This window comes from Suricata suricatta, chromosome 3 (assembly GCF_006229205.1).
Source record: "Suricata suricatta isolate VVHF042 chromosome 3, meerkat_22Aug2017_6uvM2_HiC, whole genome shotgun sequence".
Lineage (NCBI taxonomy): Eukaryota > Metazoa > Chordata > Mammalia > Carnivora > Herpestidae > Suricata > Suricata suricatta.
This window is the reverse complement of record NC_043702.1, coordinates 145087024-145113248: the sequence shown is the minus strand read 5'-3', so window position 1 is coordinate 145113248 and position 26225 is coordinate 145087024. Positions and strand designations below refer to the sequence as shown.

Genomic DNA, 26225 nt, shown 5'->3' with positions numbered 1-26225 from the left:
AATGTTAATAACTTAGAGGAGCAGCTAGTGTTCTTTACACATACAGAGATAACCGTAAGAAGAACTGAAAACAGAAATGGTGAAAAGGGGCTGTCTTGGTGAGCAGAGCAATGAGTGGTGAGTGGTGACACAGACCTGTTATTTTCATTATTATAATGAAATTTAAATTTAAGAGATTTTTTCTATCTCCAACTTTATTTTAATTAAAATATTTAAAATAGTAATGATAAAAAAATTAAATAGACCTATTGTTATTAAGTAATGATTACCTTAGCTGTAGTTAGGTAAATCAGGACAGATTTGTGTCTAAATGCCTGCTTCTACCAAACTTTGCTTTGAGGGACAGAATAAGATAAAATAGGTAACAGTCTTCAAAATGGTACAGAAAACAAGCATGTCACGAAAGATGTCATAAAATAATTATAATAAATTCTATACAGATGTATCCTCTTATAAATTGCTTTATAAAATCTATAATCCTTTAATAATTGAAACTCTTCATTGAATTTTAAATACTGTATTTTATGGGAGACAAAATGATGGTTGTCAAAGGGAAGGGGGGGAAGGGAAAAATGGGGGAAGAGGAGTGGGAGATACAAGCCTCCAGTTATGGAATGAGTAAGTCACAGGAATAAAAGGCACAGCAGAAAGAATATAGTCGATGACATTGTACTCGTGCTGTGTGGTGACAGATGGTAGCTCACTTTCGGTGAGCATAGGATAAATTGAAAAGAAGTTTAAACCACTATGTTGTACAGCTGACACTAATGCAGAACTGTGTCTTCTATGCTTAAGTAAAAAAAATAAAAAAATATTGTGTTTTATTCACCTACACACGTTTTTTTTTAGGAAATGTAAAGTATTATGTTTATGGAAAATATATATATATGTAAACATTTAATAATTAAATATAAGCATGGAAGTAAAATATTAAAGGTTTATAAGTGTTAATGAATATTTTAATATAATATAAAAAAGAGCCACATGATGACTTACAAGATGTTGTTTGAGATTCAGTTTTTGGAATTCCATGATAACGTCCATTGTGATAATAGACCTGAATTCCAATAATAAAAGAGAAAATAGTTTTTTAATGTAAATTTATCTATCATAATGACACACATACATTATTTCTCATACAATACTATTTTAGTTTAAAATATGCAAGTGAACTTTAATTTAAAATTGAAACCTCAAGATTATATCAATATCTTGTTACTGAATAGTTTTTAAAAGAAAATGTGTTACAGTGAAAACCCACATCAAGTCACAAATCTGGGGACCAGAAGCGTCAGAAGTTTGGTGTTGCATGTGAATTATACAGGAGACTCACAGAGAAGAACACACAAGAGAAGACTGAGCTGCAGTTTTTTCCCTACAACCAGGGCAAAGATGGAGTTTTTCCATTTTAGAAGCAGATTCATAAGATAGAATCGGTGGACAATAAGCTTATAGGTGAGTTTTTTAAATTCTCCACGCTCACTGGTATTTCCTAACATTTATTTCTACTGTTTTCTAACCTCAGTATACCTGTAAAATATTCTGTAATTTAAAATAGCCATGTTAGTAAAGATAAAAAGTCAAGATAAATAAAACATTTGACAACGTAATGATCTACTATGCATGAAATGTTGTGCTTCTTGACACGGCACGATAATTTTACTGTAAGTAAATTACATTAAAGGTAAAAAAATATTCCAACAAAATATTTGCTTGAAACCTTTGTTCTTAGAACTAGGGATAAGAAGTTCAGAGTCAAACATTGAAGACTTTAAAGTGTGATTTCATTAGACACAGAGTTTCTCTAGCTCATGGGAGCATCAATCAGTCTTAGTATTAATGAAGTGTGACACAATAATCATTATAACATACATCAATACTATAGTTGAGCATAGAAATTATAATCTTACCGTAAACTCATATGTTGTTGAATATTGAAGATTTTCTACATAGAAGCTGCAAGATCTGTGTTGTTTAGGTTTAACCTGGTCAGTTCCAGGTTTGATTTCCAGATAGTAAAAGCCACCACTGGGGCCATTTAAGTGCAGAGGAGGATCACAAGTCACAGCGATACTATTATCTGACTTCAGAAAAGCACGTAAATTCTTGACTTCAGTTGGCACTATCAAAATGAAGAAAGATTTGTTACTTTAATCACTTTGTACATGCACATTTAAATCACTTGGCAATATATGTGTACAGTATAAGTTATGATTTAAAAATATTTAATGCTTATTCATTTTTGAGAGAGAAAGAGACACAGAGCATGAAGGGAGGAGGGGCAGAGAGAGAGGGAGACACAGAATCTGAAGCAAGCTCCAGGCCATGAGCTGTCAGCACAGAGCCTGACACAGGGCTTGAACCCACGAACCATAAGATTGTAAACTGAGCTGAAGTCAGTCACCCAACCGACTGTGCAATCCAGTTCCTCCCCAATATAAATTATTTTAAGCATAAATTTGGAGGTTATGGATGAAGAAGTTATATAGTGCATGCATTAAAAAGCTGTATCAAAACATCTAAAAAAACTATCCAATCATTCAATGAATATTAGCATATATATTATACTTGAAATCAAGGGGGTTTATGCCATCTCCTAAGGAGAGTATATACAATTAGAGAAGAGAAGGAAAGAGTGGGTAGAGAAGAGAGGAAGAAGGGAGCAAGGAGAGAAAGAAAGATGGGGGGTCTGAAGACCTACATACAGTCGAGCTCTTCCATTCTTTTTTTTAAGATTTTATTTTATTTTTTTAAATGCTTTTTATTTATGTTTGAGAGACAGAGAGAGACAGCGCAAGCAGAGGAGGGTCAGAGAGAGAGGGAGACACGGAATCTGAAGCAGGCTCCAGGCTCTGAGCTACCTGTCAGCACAGAGTCCGACGCAGGGCTCGAACCCATGAACCGTGAGATCATGACCTGAGCCGAAGTCGGCCGCTCAACCAACTGAGCCACCCAGGCACCCCTAAGATTTTATTTTTAAATAATCTCTACACCCAACATGAGGCTTGAACTCATAACCCCAAGATCAAGAGTTGCATGCTCTACTGCCTGAGCCAACCAGGCTTCCCCGGCACCTCCATTCCTTAAGTGCTTACATTATCCTACTAACCACCTACCTGGCTGCATTCTTTAGGTACAGCAACAAATTTTCTTTGTTTTCTATGACTTTACAGAAATTTAGGGAAATAGCAAAACCATAAAGCCAAGGATCTGGACTTTTAAAACCAGAATCTAAATTACATTAAATTTCATGAAGAACATTCTATATGCAGCCTTGAATATGACAATTTTTCTTTATGAACTTGATACCAGCTAAGGTCTCTGGTGTTACAGATACTGCCTTACACAGGGGCGTTTCTTCTTTCCTGACTTAATGGAGTTAACATTCACCTCGGATATAAATCTAGCTTTAGGCCTGGAAACTTTGGTGACATCATACAGGTGGCAACAGGCAAATGCCTTTGAAAGGAAACTTCAAATGGAAAAAAGTGCCATAAAATAAAACAGGTAGCTCGATGTAACAAAGAAAATGCCAATAAGATACTATGTTTTATAGGGTAAGTGGGTAAGTAGAAGTTAGCAAATGAATGCTTTGTGGGTGAGACGTTATTAGGTGTTTCTTTGGCAGTTAATAGTTAATAAAGAAATAAAGAAAACAATAGTGCATTTTTATCTATATTGGTTAGGTACTTAAATTTCCTGAAATCTTAAAATTGTACTAGTTAATATTCCCTCAAGCTTCATTCTTACAATTCTATGATGATATGTGAAGAATACAGAGAATCCAGGATAACAACTTTTAACATTATTGTATCTTAAATTATTATAAACCCTAGATGTTAATAAATGTGCCAGGTCAATGTGTTTCCCCAATGAAGCATAAAGAAAGGTGAACTGTATACTAAAAGGTTCACACTTGGCTTCTCACCATTCACAGAAAGAAGCATGAAGGCTTATAACTTACCATCTTCTTCTGTTTGAAATTGACATGTCTCAACAGGTCCATCACGTAACACTTTTCCCTGGGTGTAAGCTTTTAATGACACACTGTAGTTTGTAAAAGGCTTCAGCAATGAAAAATCCTGTTTGGTCACCTCTTTAGTCAAGTTTTTGCATTTTTGTTCTCAAGAAAAAAAATGAAAAACATTTAAGTCATTCAAACTCAAGATTGCCACGTATTTAAGTTGGTGTCTACATTACATCATTTTGAGCTGACTCTAAACTGAGGAATTAATACATAATGTATCCTTGGCGCTCAGAAGTATTATGTATACTATGATCAGCAAGTGTTGAATAAATTCACTTCTTAGAATTCAAATATTCAAAAATTATTGTTTCATAGAGTTGCTTTGAATATAACATATTTAATAAGTTCAAGTACACTTGTGAAGGTGGTCTCTTTCCTTTCTGAGAAAACATAGCCCACAGTGAATCTTATGAAAGTCCTGAGTTTTATTATTTTAGAAAGATTATTTTTAGTGAGCCCTTTTCTAATACTTACCCTTCAAACTTTGAACATTGATATAAGCTATTGTTACAGACTTTATGCACAGAATCTATTTGAAGACAAATAACTAGGCCGACTCTACCATACTAACTTAAGCACTAAGTAATTCATGAGCACTACAACAGGGAGGGAAAATTGCACACTGGTAGGACACTGAGCTGCTCATTGACAGAGGATTGTGTCTGAGTCGTTGTAAAGGGTAAAAAGAAAGCAGTACAAGTGAAAGAAGGAGCATTTTGAATGTAGGAACAAGACTGACTAGGACAGAAGATTCTGACTGGGAAGACATATGAAAGGTAGGACTTTGCTGAAATATGTTTTGACATCCAGGTAGCCATGCAGCATCAGTCGGGTTGTATGAGGAAGATTAAAGTTGGCAGCATGGTGTTGGGTAGCAGGTACAGTGATAATAGTGATGAGAAGGAGGAGGAGGAGAGAGAGGAGGAGGATAAAAGCAATGAATAGTCAGTGTGCCAAGCACTGTATTACATAGTACACATGAATTAATTAACCATCACCACAGGCCTATAGGCTGGCTAAGCAATCAGTCCATGAACTCATGGGAAAGGAGGAACACAGCCAGGGTGGAATTCAGGCACTGAGGTACCGGAAGTTCTCATCTTCACCACTGTGCATACTGTCTGACGTGGAAGAAAGGACAAAGGTTTTGCAGTGGGGCCAAGATTTTTTGTTTATTTGTTTGTTTGTTCGTTTGTTTTTTGGTGTTGGATACTTCACTTCTCTGGTCCTGCTTGATGTACTTATGCACTTGCAGAAACAGAATAAGAAAATAATCTAACATGTATTAATTTATTTTCTGTTACTTATCCATAACATGGAGATTATGGTGATATCTCTACCTCACCAGGGAATGCTAAATAATAAGTACGATAAACTGTCTGTTCTAACCTGATTAAGGGTCTATTTCTCAGAAATATCCAAAGCTAGAGTTAATTGATTTACACCTGCCAGCTCAATTCTCCCCTGTCCTACTGAGCGTTCTCTTTGAGGGCAGGAAAAGTGGGAGTTCAAGAGACGGGCAGGCAACACCGCCGGACCCACGGCTCCTGCTAGCTCCTGATGTGGGTGTGACTGTGAAAACAATGCCCGACTCCTTGCTCAGCTAAAATCTAAACATCAAGATGCTGTCTTCAAGGTCACTCTGACTTCCAGTCAGTGACCTGATTTTGTATGTTTGCATATGTCACCTGACAATCATTCTGTATCAAAATGATTCACTTATGTAGTTCTATGAAGATTTTGTCTTAGCTAACTTGATAAAAGTTAAAATGTTCATTTGATTTTGAAGAGTGTGCTGTTAAAAAGATATTGCTGTTTGGGGACTAAAGTTTCCAATGCTTAGAAAGGTGGTTCAAAATGTTCATTTCCAATTGCAGGGTTTCAAACTTTGGTTGAAATGCCAACATACTCTACGTGAATATCCCTGCCTCCTCCATGCGTTTGAACACCTTTGCTCGGGACTCTGGCAGCAGAAGAACCAATTGTATGGAACACATTGAAAACTTATGTGACATAGTGCTTAAAATGTCTTTTCTTAGAGCAACAGAGTCATGCCTAACCTTCAAGTCATGCATATTTACTGGAAAGGGTTAGAAAGACACCGTCTTCCTCACTTGCTACTCCTTTGGTTTTTAAAAAATACCTCAGGAGGAACATCTGAGCAGCTCAGTCAGCTAAGTGTCCAACTTTCGCTCAGGTTATAACCTCACCATTCATGAGTTCGAGCCCTACATCGTGCTCTGCTAACAGCTCAGAACCTGGAGCCTGCCTCAGATTCTGTCTCCTTCTCTCTCTCTCTCTCTCTCTCTCTCTGCCCCACCCCACCTCCCACTCATACTCTGTCTCTCTTTCAAAAATAAACTGAACATTAAAAAAAATTTTTAGAAATATTTCAGGAAATCCATTAACAACTCTCTAGACTGCTCTATCGTGTCTTCTTGAACACTATGCCAAATGGTATAAACCTGCCATACTGGAAGAACAAGAAGTAACTTTTTTTCTAAAAAAACAAAAAAGTAGTACACAAAATTTTCAGCAACATCATGGTGATCTGGAAGAGCACACACTTATTTCAGTAACTTTTTAAAAATATTTGTTTATTTATTTATTTAGAGAGAGAGAGAGTGCAAGTGGGGGGTTAGAGGGGCAGAGAAAGAGGGAAAGAGAGAATCCCAAGCGGCGCTGCGAGTACAGAGCCCAATGTGGGGTTTGATCTCATGAACTGGGAGCCAAAATCAAGACTCAGATGCTTGAACAACTAAGCCACCCAGGCATCCCTGATTTCAGTAACTTTTTATTTATTTATTTGTTTATTAAATAGCATTTTGGATGCAACAAAGCATAGAAGTCTCTTCCCCATTACTGAAGGAACTTCACTGTCACTTAGCATCCTTAAGTTAATATAAAATACTGCAGTTCCCTAAAGTATTTCATGTTAAAAACATGAAAAACACAGTAGCAAAAAGAGCACAGTTCAAGCTGTTAAATTTGAACATTTATCTCAAGGTTTATGGTGTTCAGTTGCATCATATGAACTGTGAACACACTTACGCACCTCTCCTTTCAGAGTTACTACTGAAATGTCGAACAAAATCTTAAAACACTATGAAAACATCCAATGTACAGAGGAAATGAAACAAATACTAGTTCATTTTCCTCCTCTTTCAATCCCTAGCCTTCAGAGACACTGGAATGATTGAAAATAATGAAATCAAATGCAATCCCTAATTTAAAAGTAATATAAGGGGCAATAGTACTTCATAGATTTTATTCCTGTGGATTTTTAATAGTGATATTATCTAAAATAACGAGAATAGTTAAAAGAATAACTTTAACAGTGTTATGACCCTATCAGCTCTCTGACTTAGATAAAAAGGGAAAGGATCTAGTGGCACATGTTTGAGATGAATGGGAGAACAGTAGAATATCCTGCGTGAGGAATTGATTTTGATTGCTGTAAGGGAGAATGGGCTATATATTGGCTGGTTCCAAAGGGTTCTTTTTAATTTTTTTAATGTTTTTATTTATTTTTGAGACAGAGAGACAGAGCATGAGCGGAGAGGGGCAGAGAGAGAGAGAGACACAGAATCGGAAGCAGGCTCCAGGCTCTGAGCTGTTAGCACAGCATCAAATCCATGGCATATATTTCCTCATAGCCTTTGTGTCCTCTTATGTTAATTTGAAAACTACATGTGTACTTAACTTTGCTTTAATAGTTTTATTATTAAGATTCAGTCAATCAGCAGAAACAGTATTTTATTAAAATATAAAATAACATGCTGAAGACAAGAAATTTCAGAATATTAAATTTATGTCTGTTTCTTTCCCAGCAAACAAAGAGAGGGAATTCTGTAGGATATTAAGCTCAAACCTACGTTAAGCTACAAGTAAAGGACCAGTAAGGGGGCTATCTCATGTGCTGAGTCTGTGTGGACAGGGTCCACTGATGCTCACAGTTTTCTACAAGCATCTTAGATACTTGAAGTTATCCAAGAGATGTTTTTCCTCTTAAATAGTCTCTCATATGGAGGAGTCATGGTTGAAGTAGGTCATAGCACATTTTTTTACTACATTTCTTTCTGTAAAGTTTAACTCTAACTAGAACCATGTTCCAAGATTCCACCTGCCATCAAATTGGCCTCCATGGCTAAATAGGTGTATGTTCATTTTTAGTCACTGAATATTTTGTGTATATCACCTGGGATAAGCTTTGAAAGGCATTTGTTTGTTTCTTTGTGGGCCTGAATAATGAGTTCAAACTGGGCAACTCATATCATATTTGGAAGACAATAATGAGTATCATCTTCCTAAGGTTTTCTTTCTCCGGGCTTTAAAGTATAAAGATTGGAACTAAGACAGATCAGGAAAGATAAACAAATATTAGGGATAATCTGGACTTTAGTCATGTCAGAAGCTGGAGAGCCCCTAGTGAGTAGAGGCAGCACTAAACAACAAGACATCATATTTGTGTTGTTTCTCACTGGTTCAATCCACATTTCTAGTCCTTTCCACTTGCTAATGTATCTTTCCTGAAATGAAATTAAACCTTACACAAATTACCTGTAATATTCAGGAAGCAAACAGTATAATTATCAAAATAATCTTTAGGGCTTTCCCAGGTGACCATTCCTTCATTTGAGCTTTTAGAACTGCAATTAACATTCTCAGGTTTTTTTGGACCTGTTAAAAAATAAGAATGAAATATGAAGCATAAGACATGGAAAAAACATTCCTTATATTATAATTATGATTATCAGAAGTCACATTTTAATTATGAGTTAATTATGAAATTCAAAGAAAGACATCTGGTCTTATTAAATTTGCTTTAGAGGTCACTTAACACAGAAAATGTCACTCTAAGGTGGCACTGTGGAGCTGAAGCATTCCGCTGACCTAAAGATGTCTGAGAATATCTTCTTCTTCTTATATATATTATTATTATTCAGGTATCTTGAGATTTCTAGGTTTCACTGTACTGAAAATGTGTCATTGGAAGTACTGATAAACTTAACTGTCATTATTTAGAAATTTCCAACTTGAGATGAAGAATGTAAAATACTTAAATCAATTTATGAGGTACAATTTACATGAAAACACACCAATTTGAGATTAAATGTATGACTTTTGACAAATATAGGTATCTAAATAACTACCACCACAATCAAGATAAAGAACATCTTTATCATCCCCCCCAAATTTCTTCTGTGCCACTTCCTAGTCAATTTGTATTCCTTGCCCAACCCCAAGCATCCTTTGAATGGCTCTCTGTTACTATAGGTTCAATTTGTTTTCTCACCCACTTCACATAGATAAACTCAAATAGTGAGTACTTTTGTATGTCTATCATATGGTGCTCAGCAGAATGTTCTAAAAATTCATTCATGTTGTTGCATGTGTTAGTAGTTAGTTCTTTTACTTCATGAGTAGTATTCCATTGTAAGGATCTACCACATTTAATCTATCCATTTAAATGTTGATGGGACATTGGGATTGTTTCCAGATTTTTGGCTACTATTTTAAGAGATAAAACTATCAAATTATTAGAAGAAAACACAGGAATAAATCTGCATGACTTTGGATTTGGCAAAGGGCTTTTAACATGACACCAAAAGCATAAGAAAAAGAGTAAAAATTGACAAGCCTAACCTCATCAAAATTAGAATATTGTAAGTTTCAAAAGTTATCAACAAAGTAAAATGACAATTCACAGAATGGAAAAAGATATTTGTAAATCATATATATGACAAGGCACTTGGGTCTAGAATATATAAAGAACTTATTACTCAATAAAAAAAATCTAAAAATGGACAAAGGATTTGAATAGACAAAAGATATACCAATGGCCAACAAATACCTGAAAGCCATGCTCAAAATTATTAGACATTAATCCAAATCACAATGAGATACCGCCTCACACCCACTGAGATGACTATAATAAAAAGAACAGACAATAAATGAGTGTTGATGAAGACGTGGATAAGTTAGAACCACGTCATGGATTCCTGGTGGGAATGTAAAGTGATGCAGACACTTTGGAAAACATATTTGCTGTTCTTCAAAATGCAAAACATAAGGTGGTCATATGATCTCCACCTTCCAATCCTAGGTATGAAAACGTCTGTATACACAAAACTCGCAAATGAATATTCATAGCTGCATTATTCATGTGGCCAAAAAAAGTGAAAAAAATCAACTAATGAATTAAGAAACTAAATATGTTATATCCATACAATGGAATATTATCAGGCTATAAAAAAACTGAAATATTGATACATTTTAAAACATGGAAGCACCCTGAAAACATTATGCTAAGTGAAAATAATCCAGTCACTAAAGACAACATATTATACAATTCCATTGATTTGAAATATCCAGAATAGGCCAGTTGAAGGCAAAATCCATTGAAGCAGAAAGTTGATTGGTAACTGCTTAGCTGTGGAAGCAGGAGAGGAATGAGAACAGACTGCTAATAGATACGAGGTTTCTTTTTGGTGTGATGAAAATGTTCTATATTTGATTCTGGTGGAAAAAAACCCCACTGAATTATATACTTTAAATGGATGGTTCATATAGTAGGTGAATGAACAAAGTTTTTTGTTTCATTTTTAAGAATGTAGCTTCTTGGGGCACCTGTGTGGCTCAGCCGGTTGAGGGTCTGATTTCAGTTCAGGTCATGATCTCATGGTTTGAGCCCCATGTCAGATTCTTTGCTGTCAGCTCAGAGCCTGGAGCCTGTTTCAGATTCTGTGTCTCCCTCTGCCCATCCCCTTCTCACACCCTCTGTCTCCATCTCTCTCTCTCTCTCTCTCAAAAATAAACATTAAAAAAAAGAATGTAGTTTTTTGCAATGATCTTGCAAAAATCCCCCTTCTCCTGAAGTAAATGATACATAAAATGGTTTAACTGCTATTTTCTAATGCTGAAGGATTCTTACATTATTGGGATAAATCTTACTTCATGATTTATTGTTATTATTATTATTACTATTATGATAGACTTAACTTTTTTAGAGCATTTTTAGGTTCACAGAAAAATTGAGAGGAAGGTACAGAGATTGCTCATATTCCCCTGCCTTCACACATGGATAGGATCCCCATTCCCACCACCCCTGACCAGGGTTGTGCAAGTCATGAACCTTGGTTGACACATCATTATCTTCCAGAGTCTATAGTTCATATTAGGGCTCACTCTTCATGTCATATATTCTATGGGTTTGAAAAAATGTGTCTTATGATATGTACCCGTAATTACGGTATCATACAGAGTATTTTTATTGTCCCCCAAATCCTCTGTGCTCTATTTATTTCACTCTCCCCTCCTCCCAGCAGCTACTGATCTTTTAACTACTTCCATCGTTTTGCCTTCTTCAGAATATAGTTGAAACCATACAGCCTTTCCAGATTGTCTCCCTGTCATTTAGTAATTAACATTTGAAGTTCCTTCATGTCTTTTCACGGCTTGATAGCTCATTTCCTTTCAGTGCTCAGTAATATTCCGTGTCCGGCTGTACTATCCATCCACCCACTGAAGGACATCTTGGTTGCTTCCAAGTTTTGGAAAAAACCACAAATAAAGACATCCCTGTGCGTGTTTTTGTGTGGACATAAGTACCAAGTAAGTGTTTGACATAAGTATTTGACATAGTATTTAAGTGAATACCAAGGAGTGTGATCGCTGGATTGTAAGGTAAGATTATGTTTCATTTTGTAGAAACTACAATGTCTTCCAAAGTGGCTGTGCGACCTTGCACTCCTCCTCTCTCTGCCTTTATTTCTTTAGTGGTTACTCATAAATTGCCAAACACAAAATTAACACACTTTTTCTAGCAGATTCTAGGTTGGAATCTCCCTACTTCTGCTGAATAAGAGTAGAATTTTAGCACTTTTCCCTTTCTTCTCCCCTCCATCTCCCAAATGCTACTATTTTCCAAAATGGTTTTTCCAATTGTTATTAGCTATTATAGTCTTGATATATTTATATTGCTTGCATTTTAGTAACACTAATTATCACATTGGCACCAATTCTTAGTTATATTTGCCACTGTGTTTCAATAGCCATGTGCCCACTTCTATCAAAGGCAGGGTTTGCTAGAGAGACAGGAGGTGCCGTAGCGCCCCAAAAAGGAACATGGCTGCAGGAGGAAATGGGAAGGAAGTGAACAAACCATTTCTTGTACCTCAGTTTGTGTCTACCATAACTTCACCATGGCCTATGATTAGCACTTTAAAGGAAAAAAAAAAAAACAAACCCAAACAACCAAACAGAACAAACACACAACAAAACTTGATAAAGTTTGGATCTTCTATCATCCATTTTGAAATTCTACTTTAAAAATTGATACATATCCATTTTCTGAAACCCTTCCTACAAATCTACAATATCATTTTCTTTGATTCTCAAAGAATTGTAAGAACATAAGAAGAAATTTTACAGATACATGTAAGTAACATACTCACTTCCAACATCTGTTTCATAGGTTTCATTTTTGTTCAAAAACTCATTGGGACCGTAGGATACTTTGAAATTACAGGAATATTTTGTTTTAGGTGAAAGAGGTTCCAGATAAATTTGATACTCATTAACAAAAGTAAAGTTACCTGAAAGAAATAAATATCATGTACTAGTACATGTACTAATGCAATAATCACATCTAACTTTCGCTTAAGATTTCATATCTGAAATAAATATCAATCAGACTGAAAACTTTAGCAAATAGGAAATAAGTAAAAGATACTAAAAACTACTATAATAATGCATGATTTTACCACACTCAATGTTTTTTCCAGGGGAAAGTGCAAACGTAATCCCCTGCTACCACAAATTATGCAATCGAGTTTCCCACATTTGCAGAAATCGCAGGGGTCAGCACATCCGGAGTGCAATGGACAGGCCTCGCCCTGCGAAAACCACCTTTGTGGTCACAGAATCCCCCTGCCACACTCAATTTGAAAGAAGATATTAAAAGGTCTAACTGAATTTGAGAGTGTCTCTGATTTCACTGATGGAATGAGTTCTCTGTTCAGAAACTGATAATCCACCTGAGTTAGCCTTTGCCTAATAGATATTTTAAGTACATCATTACTTTATCATCGATTCATTATAAATCTGTTCTTGCTTCCTTCATATCTCTTGTATCATAGCTATGAATCTTCTTTACGACATGATGATCGCAATCAGTGTCACACTGCATTCCTTGTGTAGTGTGTGTGTGCGTGTGTGCGTCTGTTTGTCTTGCCAAAATAACTTAGCAAATGGCTTTACACCAAGAGAAGTGCTTCCACTTTAATAAATTCAAATAAAATGAAAAAAAAACAGTAAATCATTAATTGTTAAAAAGACTGGTATTTCAATTACTGTCCCCCCATTTGAACCCAAACATGGATATTTGCACATTTGTCCTAGAAGCATTTACTTTGCTTTTCCCACTTTTCTTTCATGTAAATGTTCTTTGGGTCATTTATAAATTTTGTTGATCGGGGGCTGACCACATAAACTCCTGAGTCATATGGTCTTACATTTGTTTTTCTTCTTATTCTAACAGTATGTGTATCATAATGTTTCTATGACATCCTCCCTTAATAATATTTTCAACAATGCCTTATATGTAACAGTTGCCAAGAAAATTCTTATAAACTTTTGCTATTTCAAAGATTATTTTTTAGGGAAAGTATTTGTCTATTTTGTGAATTTGAGTAGTATAGTGAATACAATGTTTTGACTCCATGAAACCATGGACCACAAGAGGGTGAAGGAAGGGAGAGGGAAGGATGAGTGGGCGAAAGAGGAGAGAGAGAGGGAAGAAAAGCAAGAAGAAAGGGAAGGAAGGATGATAGAAAGGAAAGAGAGCAGGAAAGGAGAATTAGATAACATCTAGAACAAGTTTCTACCATAAAAGTACTCCAGTCAAAGCTATATTCTTACCACATGTAAGTGTGTATCTAATTTTGCTTTCATCACAACTAAAGTTATAGTGTGCCACTTTTAAACAAATAGAAGTATTTGCTTTTATAGGCTCTGTACAAGTTTTCAAAGAGTAACTTTCAGGATCTGTCAAAAAGAAGATATAGAAATAGATGATTAATGATTCATAATGTGTGCCATATGTTCAATTAAAGTCACTGAAACTATATTCATGACACAGTCTTTGACATTTAGTTTTGAATGTTTTGAAAAACTCCAATAGCTCAAGGTTTTATATGCCTGAATTATATAGTTTATTCTTTTTTTTTAAACAAATCACACACTCTGGAAAGCATTTCATTGGCAGCATTTTATTTAGAATTTATCTTACCTTTAAAAAATGGAACCCAAGCAAATTTCTAAATGAAACTGTATTTTTTGCACATTTTAAAATACTTCATTTTTTCTTACTTCTATCTTCATTTTTAAAAATTTACTCTGTGGTTTTTAAAATTAAATTATTATTACACAGAGGATGGGGGTTCTATCTTGGTGACTGCATTTTTTTAACTGTCATTTTCTGTTTCTAAATAATAATTTATTTCAGTAATATATAGAGAAAATGAATAAGTTAAATGTCATTTTCCAAAAAATACCAAAATTTAACCTAGTTTTTAAGTTTTTATTTTGGGCGCCTGGGTGGCTCAGCTGGTTAACTGTCCGGCTTCAGCTTAGGTCATGATCTTGCAGTTCATGGGTTCGAGCCCGCATCAGGCTCTGTGCTGACAGCTCAGAGCCTGGAGCCTTCTTCAGATTCTGTGTGTCCCTCTCTCTCTGACCCTCCCCTGTTCACACTGTCTCTGTCTGTCTCTCAAAATTAAATAAAAGACATAAAAAATTAAGATTTTATTTTAATTCCAGTTCGTTAACACGCAGTGTAATATCAGTGTCAGGTGTATAATATAGCAGTTCAACACTTCCATACATCACCCCGTCCTCAACACGAGTGCAGTCCTTCACCCCCACCCTCTTTGGCCCATCCTCCCACCCGCTTCCACTCTGATACCCATTAGTTTTTACAGTTAAGAGTCTGGTTCTTGTTCTCTCTCTCTCTGTCTCTCTCTGTCTCTCTCTCTCTGTCTCTCTCTCTCTCTCTCTCTCTCTCTCTCTCTTTCTCTCTGTCTCTCTCTCTCTCCCTCTCTTATTTTTTCCTCTTCCTTGTTTTTTTTTGTTTCTTTAATTCTACATAAGTGAAGTCATATGATATTTGTCTTTAACTATTGTGTTTTGCATTATACCCTCTAGCTACATCCATGTCATTGCAAATGACACATCTGATAAAGGGTTAGTATCCAAAATATATAAAGACCTTATACAAATCAACACCCAAAAAGCAAATAACCCAATTTAAAAATGGGCAGAACACATGAACAGACATTTGTCCAAAGATAATAGGCAGACGGCCAACAGACACATGAAAAGATGCTCATCATCACTTGTCATCAGGGAAATGTGAAGCAAAACTACAAGAGCTATCACCTCACACTATCAAATGGATAAAATCGACAACACAATAAGCAACAAGTGTTGGTGGAGAAAAAGGACCCCTCATGCACTATTGGAGGGAATGCCTCCACTGTAGAAAACAGTATGACGCTTCCTCAAAAAGTTAAAAATAAAATTACCTTATGATCCAGCAATCTCCCTGATGGACGTTTCCCCAAACAGAACAAAAACATTAATTCAAAGGGATACATGCCTGTCTATGTTTAAAGCAGAATTATTTACAATAGCCAATATATGGAAACCAACTTTAACCTATTTGAATGTTAACAAATCAATGTTCTTGAATTATTACGTGATGTGAAAGAGTAGACAAATATACACAGTTCCTGAATCCCTTTTCCAAAATACATTTTGCTCTATTCTTCAGTGGAGTGGGCTTGATCCTCCCCCGCTCTTCCTTGCCAGCAGTAGGTGAGCTAGCAAAAGTGGCTTGATCACCTTAACATGATTATAATTCTCTTTTTTTGTGTGTGTGCAAGTATTTTTGTTCTTTCCACAAACATCAAAACCTTGACTTTGGGTTTTACCCCAATATACTCCAGGCACACTTGTATCTAGAGGAATAAATATGTGCACATATATATTTAATGACGTGAACTAAGTAGGGAGGGGAAGAAAGCTTGTGGGTAATCACTTATCCACAGTGGAATAAATAATACCTAATCTACATGAAACACTCTGTAAAGGGAGTCTAGGCAGGGAGTAAGGGGTAAAGAAGGCTCATGAACTCCTAATTTCACTGGGTTAGAAGACCAGAAAGTTCACCCACTAGCATTCTGCTGACATCCTTTCCCTCATCCCTGTTCACTTACCTGACATCTTCCTTCACCCACTAGAGTGCAAGACAAGTAGAATTGTACTTTCTTGTAAGTATACAAATAGAAACCAATTTATATTTACCTGGTGGTACGGCCAATTCTAAAATTTTAGGTGGAGTACATGAAGTATGTCCTATAGAAACATTCTTATTTTCACACGCTATTAGGTTTTTTAACTCGTTCTTTAGACATGTGGTATTGTTACACTCCCCTTCATCGCTAACATTTAGTTTTGCTGTAAATGATTTAGTTTTATTGTCATACTGATAAGTCACATGGATATCTGCATATTTGTCATCTGAAAGAAAATAAAAGTGAGGATTCCCTTTTAAAATTTTTTTCAGAACAAATAAGCTTACATCAAATGCAAGAGTCTCAACACAGATTTTCAAAAATATCAAATATCTAACAAAATATCCCCAGAAACATGAAAGAAAGAAGAAACACATCAGGTGTGTCTATATTCAGTTTTTCAAAATTTTCTTTACATCAAGGACCTCAGCTTTTAAGTTTATACTTGGATAATTAATAGATTAAAGTCTTATTTTCCCAATTACATGTTCTATGACAGCAAAGGCCAGTCTACTTGGAACATCACCATAAACCCAAGTCATTACATAACACCTGTCATTAGTAGAGGCACACTTGTTCGAATTACTTGTTGAAATAATACATGAATGGAACATCTGATGAATTTCTTCTTCCTTTATCATTTCTCTTACTTCCCAAAATGCAGTTCTTGATTACCTGTTTCTACAAATATGTGGAACATTAATTCAGGGGCCACAGGCTCATTATTCCTTTGCCTACATAAAATTATCGATTACAAACCCTCCTAAGTACCTCTCCTTAGCACCATGTCGCATTCTCTTCTTTATTTAAAAAACCTTCTGTTAAATGGTAAAAATATCTTTTCAACAAATACTAATTCATTCCCTCATTTTTAATCCAAAGAACATCATTAAGCCCTTCTTTTATGTTTGAGACACTGTCCCAAGCACTAGGAATACAATCAGCTTTTAGAAACGTAAAGTCTAATGTGGAGACAGACATGAAGGAGTTGCTGCAGATGTGCAAACCCCTAAAATAAGATTGTACACAACCTAATAATAAGCGATGAAGGTAGGGAGAACTCTAGTCAGAGTGTAGGGTTAAGAGAGGAGGTGGGTGACTCGGTTTGTGTTTTAAAATATGAGCAGGACATAGAAAAATAGATGGTGGAAATAGGTGTGCTAGATGAGAATGGAGTGGAATTCTGAGTGGAGAGGAAGAGGAGCAGGAGAGAACAGGGAGGCTTGATGTAAACACTATGTGTTTAGGAATCTCTAAGTAGTTTCATATTAGTTAAGTGAAGAGTGTCAAGAGGCAATAACACATGAGGAATATGATCAGAAAAGGCCATATTAATGAAGCAAACATATGAAGGCTGATCTTTACATTAAATGGATGGGCAGCTACTGAAGACTTTGGTGATGAGATTCAGAAATGTATGGAAGGTTAAGCCTTGACCATGAAAACCTCTCTTTCACTAAGAAGAGAATAGGAACATGGGAATAGGGTTGTACAAACTGTTCTCAAACATCTTTCAGCCAAACCCTGGCAAGACAGAAAGACAGAGCCAGAGACAAAAACAGATTCTTTTTATTGATAAGCATTGAAGGTATTCTCTACTTTTCATATTTATCATTACAAGAAATCCTTACCTCCTGCCACCCCAAAGCAAAATGGCTATCATCCATTTCACACATCGCCAAACTGAAATTAAGTGCCTTCACCAAAGTTGTTTAGCTAGTAGTTATTAATTCTGGTGTTCAAAACTTATGTCTGAATATGACCTCAAAGTTTCTTGCCTCTTAAGGACACAGGCTCTTCTTAAAAATTGGAGCTAATCATTCCCGGGAAATGAGAGCCTGTGAGTCTAGCTTGCTAGTGGGTCTTGGAAGTTTGGAACAAAGAAGCAGATAAGGAAAGTGATACTCTAAAGTGATATGTACTGGCTTCAAATTAACAAACTTACCACATGATTGCTTAGTTGTAGTAGGAACTGTAATAGAAAAAAAGAAAGCAAATTATTAAGATTTCATTCATAATATATCTTCTATGGTCATTTTGGGAGAAGGGGTTTACTTCAACTTCATAAATTATAAGGTCTATGAGTTAGGTTTAACAGACAACACAGGGTTTGCAGAGCCTAGGACAAAGCTTTAATCTCAAAACTTCAAATGTTAAAAACTAATGAGCTAGTTATAGAAGACATTTTCAGGAGTTTAACCCAATAATCATGATTGCAATAATAACAATAACAATAATAAAAATATTGAGATTTTTTTGAGCACACATTTGGTAATGGCATGGTAACATGGCTAAATATTCATGTAACCAAACACATGTAAAGGTCCTCATCCCCTCAATTACTCTCCAAATAGATTTATATCATTATAATGCCTAGAGAGTTCAGCTGACACTTTTGTGGAAAAAAATCAGAAAATAGGCAAAGGCTGCTTCACTCTCCAGTTTAACTTTTGTAATTTCTTTGCACATATACTGGATCCAGGGTAATGAAGACTCTTTCAACAAATTGAAACTTATCGTGGGTGAAGCATATTTGGATTTAACTGAAGAATGGGTGGAAATGTGCTTTGTGAAAACTAAGAGATCCTGCTAATCTGGTCTTTGAGTTGGAAGAATTTGGAAGAGACCCATGGACTTGCAGGCTCTGCCATGGTCGACCCACTGACTGTCACTGCCGACTGCTGGGTTCATTCAGATCCCTCCCTTTGCTTCCATGCTCCATGCTCCATGGAGCTCTGCAATCAACCCTCTGCTGGTCACCACTCGGAATGGGGAGACCCATTGATAGAATTGTTCTCTTTCATACTAATACGTAAGCCCACTCTTAGAGAAAGAAGTCCTAGTATTTTTTTATCCTTTTTCTATGCATTTGCATAAAGTAACCAAATCTTGGGGGATATTATAATGATATGATATCACAGTAACATTATGCCCTGATCTCACCAGCTATTCCACAGATAAAATATGTGTTTTAAGACTAACTGCTGTTGCCCAGCCCCCCATGTTAGAATACTCAATTGAACTTCTCAAGAAAAAGGAGCCACTGGAAAGCGAATGGAAGACCCCTCTATGAGCACATCCCAGAGACATGGTAGTGATATGATTGCATGGCTGAGGGTAAGGTTGTCACCTATTATTGTGGGAGCAGTTGTAAAGGTAATGCTTGTTGCGAGTGAAGTGGACGTAAGATTCAGATCTGCAAGGAAATGAACAGAGAAGACAAATTAATGAGTTTCTCATAAAGAAAGCCAAGGGAAAAACTCTCGAGCAAAGATACTTTCCTTCTTTTCTAACCAAATCATTGGAATTGACACTTGCTCATTTTTAAAATAAGAAAGTGAACCAACGCTTTATCTACCAATGGCCCTTTAAGATAACCAATGGTCAAATCATTAGAGCCTGACATTCAATAAGTTGAGAGAAACTTCATTCATTGGGGTAATTCTTACCTGATGTGCAATCTTCCTGAAACTACTCCTTTCTCCTTCAATAACCTCCTTATTTTAATTACTAATAAAAATACCACATACTCTTTTTAAATATTCACGGCCTCCCAGGCATTTTACATATTCTATCCTCACATCCATCCCCTAAAATGAATATTGTAATATCCGTGTTCACAGAAGCGGAAACCATCATACCAAAACTATTAGTCAGCCAGAAACTTAAAGGGACCAGATTGGATCCCAGGGCCATGTGACCCCAAAGTCTATTTTCTTTCTTCCTTGCCATGAACGTTCATAATACGAATAACAAAATGAGACACGCCCAGAAACAAAGCTTACTGGCAAGTTTATTTTTGGCTAATTTGATGTCAAGATGTGAAACTTCACTGCAAACAAGATGTTGTATGAAATACATAAAAGAACTTCATTCGAGTTTCAAATTTTCAGTTCATTATCCACAACCTACAACCCCTAGAACACCGTGGGCAAACCTGAGGAGTTATCTTTGGAAGTGATGCTGGAGATGAGTGAGGTAAGGGCAGCAGCGCTGCTGAGTGCGGGGCTGGGGGTCGCTACTGTTGTGAAAGCGGTGTCTGCGGGGGAGGTGCTGGGTGGAATCCTCTCTCCGGGAAAACCTGCAATCAGAAAGTCCACCATCACGGTCATCCATTTCTGCCACAGGAGGGCAAAGGCCAGACACTCAGCGTAAACAGGAGTATTGAGGCTAAGCCAAGCAACAATTGAGCACTTAGCTGTCTGCATTCTGCAAAACTAAGTGAAAACCAACCAGGGTTGCCGAAGAAGTTTAACACCGCGCAACTCGACGCCTACGCAGCTTGTAATCAGAGCACCACATGTAAAAGTATTTGGCGCCTGAGGAGACGCTTGTTTGCACAAGCCAGGGAGCTTTCCAACCAAGGGATGCCTTAGGTGATGGAGAAAATGCACCCAAGTGACAGGGTGGGGTACTGGCTTGCTGGTGCTGACAAAGATGGGCACGGAGCTCTGGGTGGAAAAGGGTGTGTGAAGGTCGGGAGAAGAGGAAGCACAATGTACCATGTGCCGGAAGCCTCGCCTGGGGGGCACCTCCTTGGGGAGGCATTTCTGGGTGCAGGTGCTTATGTCTAATTTTCTTGCATTAGAGCTCAATGGGCTTCTGCCTGTGCAGCTGCTGAGCTCAGGGTGTTTTCCTTTCCAGATGGAGGTAACAATGCTATTTTCACTATGTTGACTGCCCTTGCCAGGAAAAAAATCAAATTAGTTTAGAACTAAAGAACTTCTGCATTATGCAGACATCCTTTCCTTATTTTCCAAGCACACCTAAGCAAATACGTATGGATCAGGTGTCATAGCTGAAGCACCCGCACAGTGTATTTGGTTAGAACTTGTCATTGCCAAGGTTTAAAGCACCTAAGGCATGCTGCATCCTCCTACAGACATCACACCCAGAATTCCGGCACAAGCAATCTATGTATTCCCTGGGTGCCTTCTAGAGGACTGGAACTCTGGTCGTTGCCATGGCAAAAACGAAAGAAATACTAACTAGTCTCTACTTGAGTTTGTTTGATTGTCTCACTGTCATGGTCCCTGGGGTCATCAGTTCAATGATACGAGATCCGTCTTGCATTTGTAAGATTCTCAGGGTTTCGGCAGAGTGAAATAAGCAGGCACATTCTGCAAACGGTTTCAAGGCAACGTGCGGGCATCGTCCCATTACAAACCGAGCGTGGTCCGTAACTTCACGTCTACAGCCATTAGCATTGAGAAGGTATCTTCCAAAAATTTGAGTTTAGGTTCTCAGGTCAGTCTTCAAAAGCCACTACCTCCCCTGAATTTAACTAAACCATAGAGGATAGAATGAGTAACATAAACATCTGTTCCGCAGTTCTGGATCCCCAAAGAAGGTCTCCAACAGAACATAGAGAAGAGTAGGAAAGCATAATTTTTCTTCTTAAAAAAAGAAAAAATTTAGATGCAGAAATGACCCTCTGCTGAATTTTAAAAATCAGGGGTTAGGGGCACCTGGGTGGCTCAGTTGGTTAATAGTCAGTCCAACTTCAGCTCAGGTCATGATCTCGGGCTTCCTGAGTTCACCCAACATCAGACTCTGTGCTGATAGCTTGGAGCCTGAAGCCTGGATTCTGTGTCTCCCTCTCTCTTCCCCTGCCCCCCCCACTCTCTTTCTCTCTCAAAAATAAAATAAAAAACATATTTTTTAGTTCAGCAGGTTTGTCTTTCTCCTTCTTCCACATTCTTTCCTTCTTTTTCACAAGCTTGCTCTCGACTCCCCCAATTGTCCCTTGACCTCAGGCTGTTCTAAAGCCCCTACTTTCCCCAAATTTCCTGCCTTCCCCCTTCATGTGAAAACCAGTATTTCCTTGTGCAGGTAATCTCAGTGCTGATTTAGGAGCAGCTTTTCCAATTTTCATTACGTTAATGAATCCTAACCAGTTTTTAATTAGCGGAATTCGCCACGATGAGAGGAAGAATTTCTTCATGAGGACCAGTTCAGTGGGTTTTGCGACTACCAGCTCCTGCAGGCCGGTCCTTTCGTTATTTTACAGCTCCATCTCATCCGTAACTTCTGAATCCGTGGCTTTGCTAAGCGTCTTCCTGTGGTTCTCCTGAGAGCAGGAGTGGGCAGAGCTGGGCAGGGAGGGGAGGGCAGCTCTTTCCCTGGTCACTTCAAGTTTGTGCGTTGCCTGTAATGTTTTTTGTGCTGAGAGAAGAGTTTTAAGACCTTATGATTCTTCTATTTGATACATTTGGCTTCTATATTTGATTCATATTTAAAGAAAGGCCACTTTAGTGCCTGCTCTGTGGGCTCTCCCTTCTTTATAATTTTCAGGCATTGAAGGCACTACATTTTTATATATGTCTGTGTGGCTTTTTGTCTTTCAGATTTAAAAAAAGGCACCATGAAGTGACTTAGACCCTGATTTTGGAAAGATAAAGGAGGGGACATTTTGCACTCTTTTATATACAGAGAGGTGAAGCTGAAAGAATCTTAATGTTTGGATGGGAAAATGGAGCAGCTATCTTTTTTCCCATTCTTTTAAGAAAAAATTAAACTGTGGTTACAATTTCTTAGTGGCCTTCATTGCTAATGGAAGGCATTTGCTGTTCATGATTTTGTTTGTTGGTTAGAAGTCTGTCAGTAACAGTTCCTACATATTATTCTTTATTACTAGCAAAAGTTTTCACTGTGCAATGGTACTTGCCCCAATATGAAGGAACGCATAGGATACCTGAATAACTGCCTATCCCGGAACAGGCTTTTCCTTTATCCTCCCAAGTCTCATTCTTTGTTATTTCATCTCTACTACAAGGACCTTAATTAAGTTTTCTCATAAAACTAAGGCTAACCATGAAAGTATGAAATTCCAAATTTACCAGCTAGCAAGTGCTACCCGTTTAACAAACGGTTGGGTTCCCTGACACCACTCTTAAACACAGGCAGCTGTCATGCTTTCTTCGCAGCTGCACAAATCTAAAAGCCCGGCAAACCTGATGTCTCATTCCGCCCTGGAGTTGGGGTGCGTGCGGGAGGGGCAGCAGTGCTGCCAGGTGTCTGCGTGTCAGATCCGGCAGAGGGCGCCTGCGAGTCTGCGTGCGTGGAGAAGAGAGGCGGCTGTGTAACTCCTAAGATAAGAAAGTGAAATCATTTCAGTATTTCCCTACTGCAGATGACACACTTAAATACTAGGACGTTATCAGTGTATTTGTTTACCAAACCGTGAAATGACCCAATCTATTAAAATGTGTGTCTGCCTTCTGCCTCTGTTTAAGTTCGCCTGGCAGGAAGGTGGCACCTGAGTTCTTCATTTACATATTCCCAGAGGCTCCGGGGAGCTGAGGGGGGGGGGGGAGTCACAGATGACTCAGGTTTCCAGGTGGCTTTTTTTTTTTTTTTTTTACCTCCAAGTCTCTGTGAGCTTTTTGAATTCTCCTTCAACTTTACAAATTGAAAGTTGGGGCATTTCTTCGTGGGCAGAATCAGTAAAGAATCCCTCAATACACAATATGCAAATCATAAAAAAAGGAAAAATAAGAAAATGGACAAGGTAACCGATATCTGATATATATGGCTATAGAGTGTATGCAAAAATGCTCATCACTATGAAAATTTTAATGTCAAAATAAAATATTTTAACTATCACACTGGCAGAGTTTTGAAAGATTAATAATATCTATTATTGAAAAAGATGTGGGGTAACTGTTGTATACACACCCACATTCTCTCAGAGAATGTCTAAAGTCTGGAGGAGATACCACCATGGATAAAGTGGGATCTTTAAGGATTAGAATTTGGAGAAATAGTATTTTCATTGTGTATGTGTGTACAGCAAATATTTTATATATATACTTATATATATGAATATATAAGTATGTATAAGCATAAAGTATATACTTCCTAGCTATATTGATGTTTTGCAACATGCATAAAATATTTTTGTAAAAATAATATTACATAACTAAGTTTAATGTTATGCAAACAGATGCTTATGGTAATCATTTTTGAACAATTTTGAAAATGCTTGAAAATATTATAGTGTTAAAAGCACAGATTAAGGGATTTTTTTACCTATGTATATCAGTAAGCAGGAAAATTGTATTGAACTGAATTGTATTCCACAATGCAAATCAATTACAATCATAAATTAAATAACACATACAGATTTTATCCCAGTATATAATTGAAGTATCACCGGATAGCAAAGTTATTTTGTAGGGGGATAAAATGCCTTATTTTATCTGAAAGTGTAAGAAACCTTCCAAACTAACCTCACCATCAGGATTATTGTGCCAGAGCAAGCTAGTATTTTAGTAGTATTCATTCTTATTTCCAGTCTATTCCATTTGAAACATTTTCTCCTCACATTCTGCTTCATAGGGAATATTATATGTGTGTTTTTGTGTACATGAAGCAGAGTGAGGAAACTTTAAAATGGAAAACTGTCTGACATTACTCAGTAGGTAAAACAGTTTTGCTTGGAATGTTCTACCTAACCCTTAACACCCTCATTCTCAGATTTTTTTAAATTAAAATTTTAGGTAATGAATCCAAATGCTTGCAATGTTTAGATAGATCCTAGCCACTACTCTGCTAAGATGGAAGGGGGAAATGGAGCAAAGATTGAATTTACAGTTCTGTAATCAACATAAGGAGGCATTTATCACTTATTTAACTCCTTATTATGGCCAATAAATTTCATCAGTATGGTACTCAAAACATTACAATGTACCCCTCCACCAAATTTCGGAGACAGCATTAAACATACTTGGTTTTCAAAGTAAGATTAATGGCACCGTCAAGTAAATAGCGTGGTCTCCAATGAGAGTATGTCTACAAACCTGTTTGCCTCAGAAAATGACAATATGGCACATTCTTTCAGAAAAAGCATGAACAACCTTCATGATGGCTGATTTATGTGCCAAATACATTGACAGAACTAACATTAAATATATAATAATCAAATCACAGATTTATTGGGATTCTGAAGGGCATCAGTGGTCTTCCCTGGTAGAAATACCTCTCATATCACTGGTATTTTGCTATGAACCTGGCCACATTGCCTTAAATTCCACCATAAGACCCACAACCTTGATTATTTTTTCAAAATGCCAATATCTCTGGAGGAAATTCAAACAGCAAAGCTGGATTATTGATCTCCAGTGTGGTTTTTAAAAAAATAAATTGTTTATCTCTAGTAATTTTCTGATACTGAGATTTTGGAGTACAACAAAGAAAGATTCTACTGCGGAATTACAGCCAGGGAGGGCAAGACCGACAGAGCCCTGAAATAACAAGTTCCGAAGGGACTGGCATTGCAGAAACCCCAAGAGAGCAGAAAGGGGATGATGACCCGCGCACCTAGTTCCGGGGCTGCTGGAGAAACTCCCCTCCCCCTCCTGACCAGCGTTACTTGCGGGGTCTTCGCTGCCTCCCTGGACAACGTGTCTCCTGGACAACGTGCCTTCGTTACTTTGGTCAGTCAACATTTCGTGAACACCTAGATGTTCTACGCTTTATATGCTTGAGTGAAACCACATATGTAGAAACTGCACACGTATTTTGAAGAAAAACAGTTCTGATAATTTTCAGATTCATAAAGAAAGACAAGTTCTCCTAAACTCATTTCACTTAACACCTCTGTGCCAACCTGTCCCATTAAGAGTATTAGCATTATCCGAAGTGTTCAAGAAGTCTTCAGTTGAAGGACTGTCTGGCCTAAGAGTAGGCGTGGTCTCTGAGGAGTTATTTTCTCTTTCAGAGATGCTTGTGAGTGAGAATGCAGTGGTGCGGGCAGGTAAGAGGTCGTTTGGAGCCAGAACACTGGGCTCTTCTGTTGAGTTCAGTCCTATTTATTCATGGGAGATGTAAAAAGGAAAACA

General features: G+C 37.2%; 1 protein-coding gene and 1 non-coding gene across 11 annotated transcripts in view; both read right to left on the bottom strand.

The window, feature by feature from the left end:
- The window catches only part of PTPRC (protein tyrosine phosphatase receptor type C), a 116830-nt gene that overhangs the window by 31386 nt on the left and 59219 nt on the right, over positions 1-26225 (bottom strand). For 2 of the 10 annotated variants that reach the window (XM_029935408.1, XM_029935409.1), the window contains 12 exons: positions 25994-26191; positions 23337-23471; positions 20321-20464; positions 19514-19579; positions 18329-18355; positions 16394-16609; positions 13949-14074; positions 12484-12624; positions 8588-8707; positions 3965-4123; positions 1911-2122; positions 997-1057 (listed from right to left, as the gene is read on the bottom strand). In XM_029935408.1, coding sequence (XP_029791268.1) covers positions 997-1057; positions 1911-2122; positions 3965-4123; positions 8588-8707; positions 12484-12624; positions 13949-14074; positions 16394-16609; positions 18329-18355; positions 19514-19579; positions 20321-20464; positions 23337-23471; positions 25994-26191 — 1605 coding nt within the window. The remainder of the gene's footprint in view (positions 1-996; positions 1058-1910; positions 2123-3964; positions 4124-8587; positions 8708-12483; positions 12625-13948; positions 14075-16393; positions 16610-18328; positions 18356-19513; positions 19580-20320; positions 20465-23336; positions 23472-25993; positions 26192-26225) is intronic. The other 8 variants (XM_029935411.1, XM_029935412.1, XM_029935414.1 and 5 more) reach the window with 5 other exon arrangements.
- LOC115288880 lies at positions 12811-12974 on the bottom strand. The gene has a single exon (XR_003907265.1). It is a non-coding gene; the product is annotated as a U1 spliceosomal RNA (small nuclear RNA).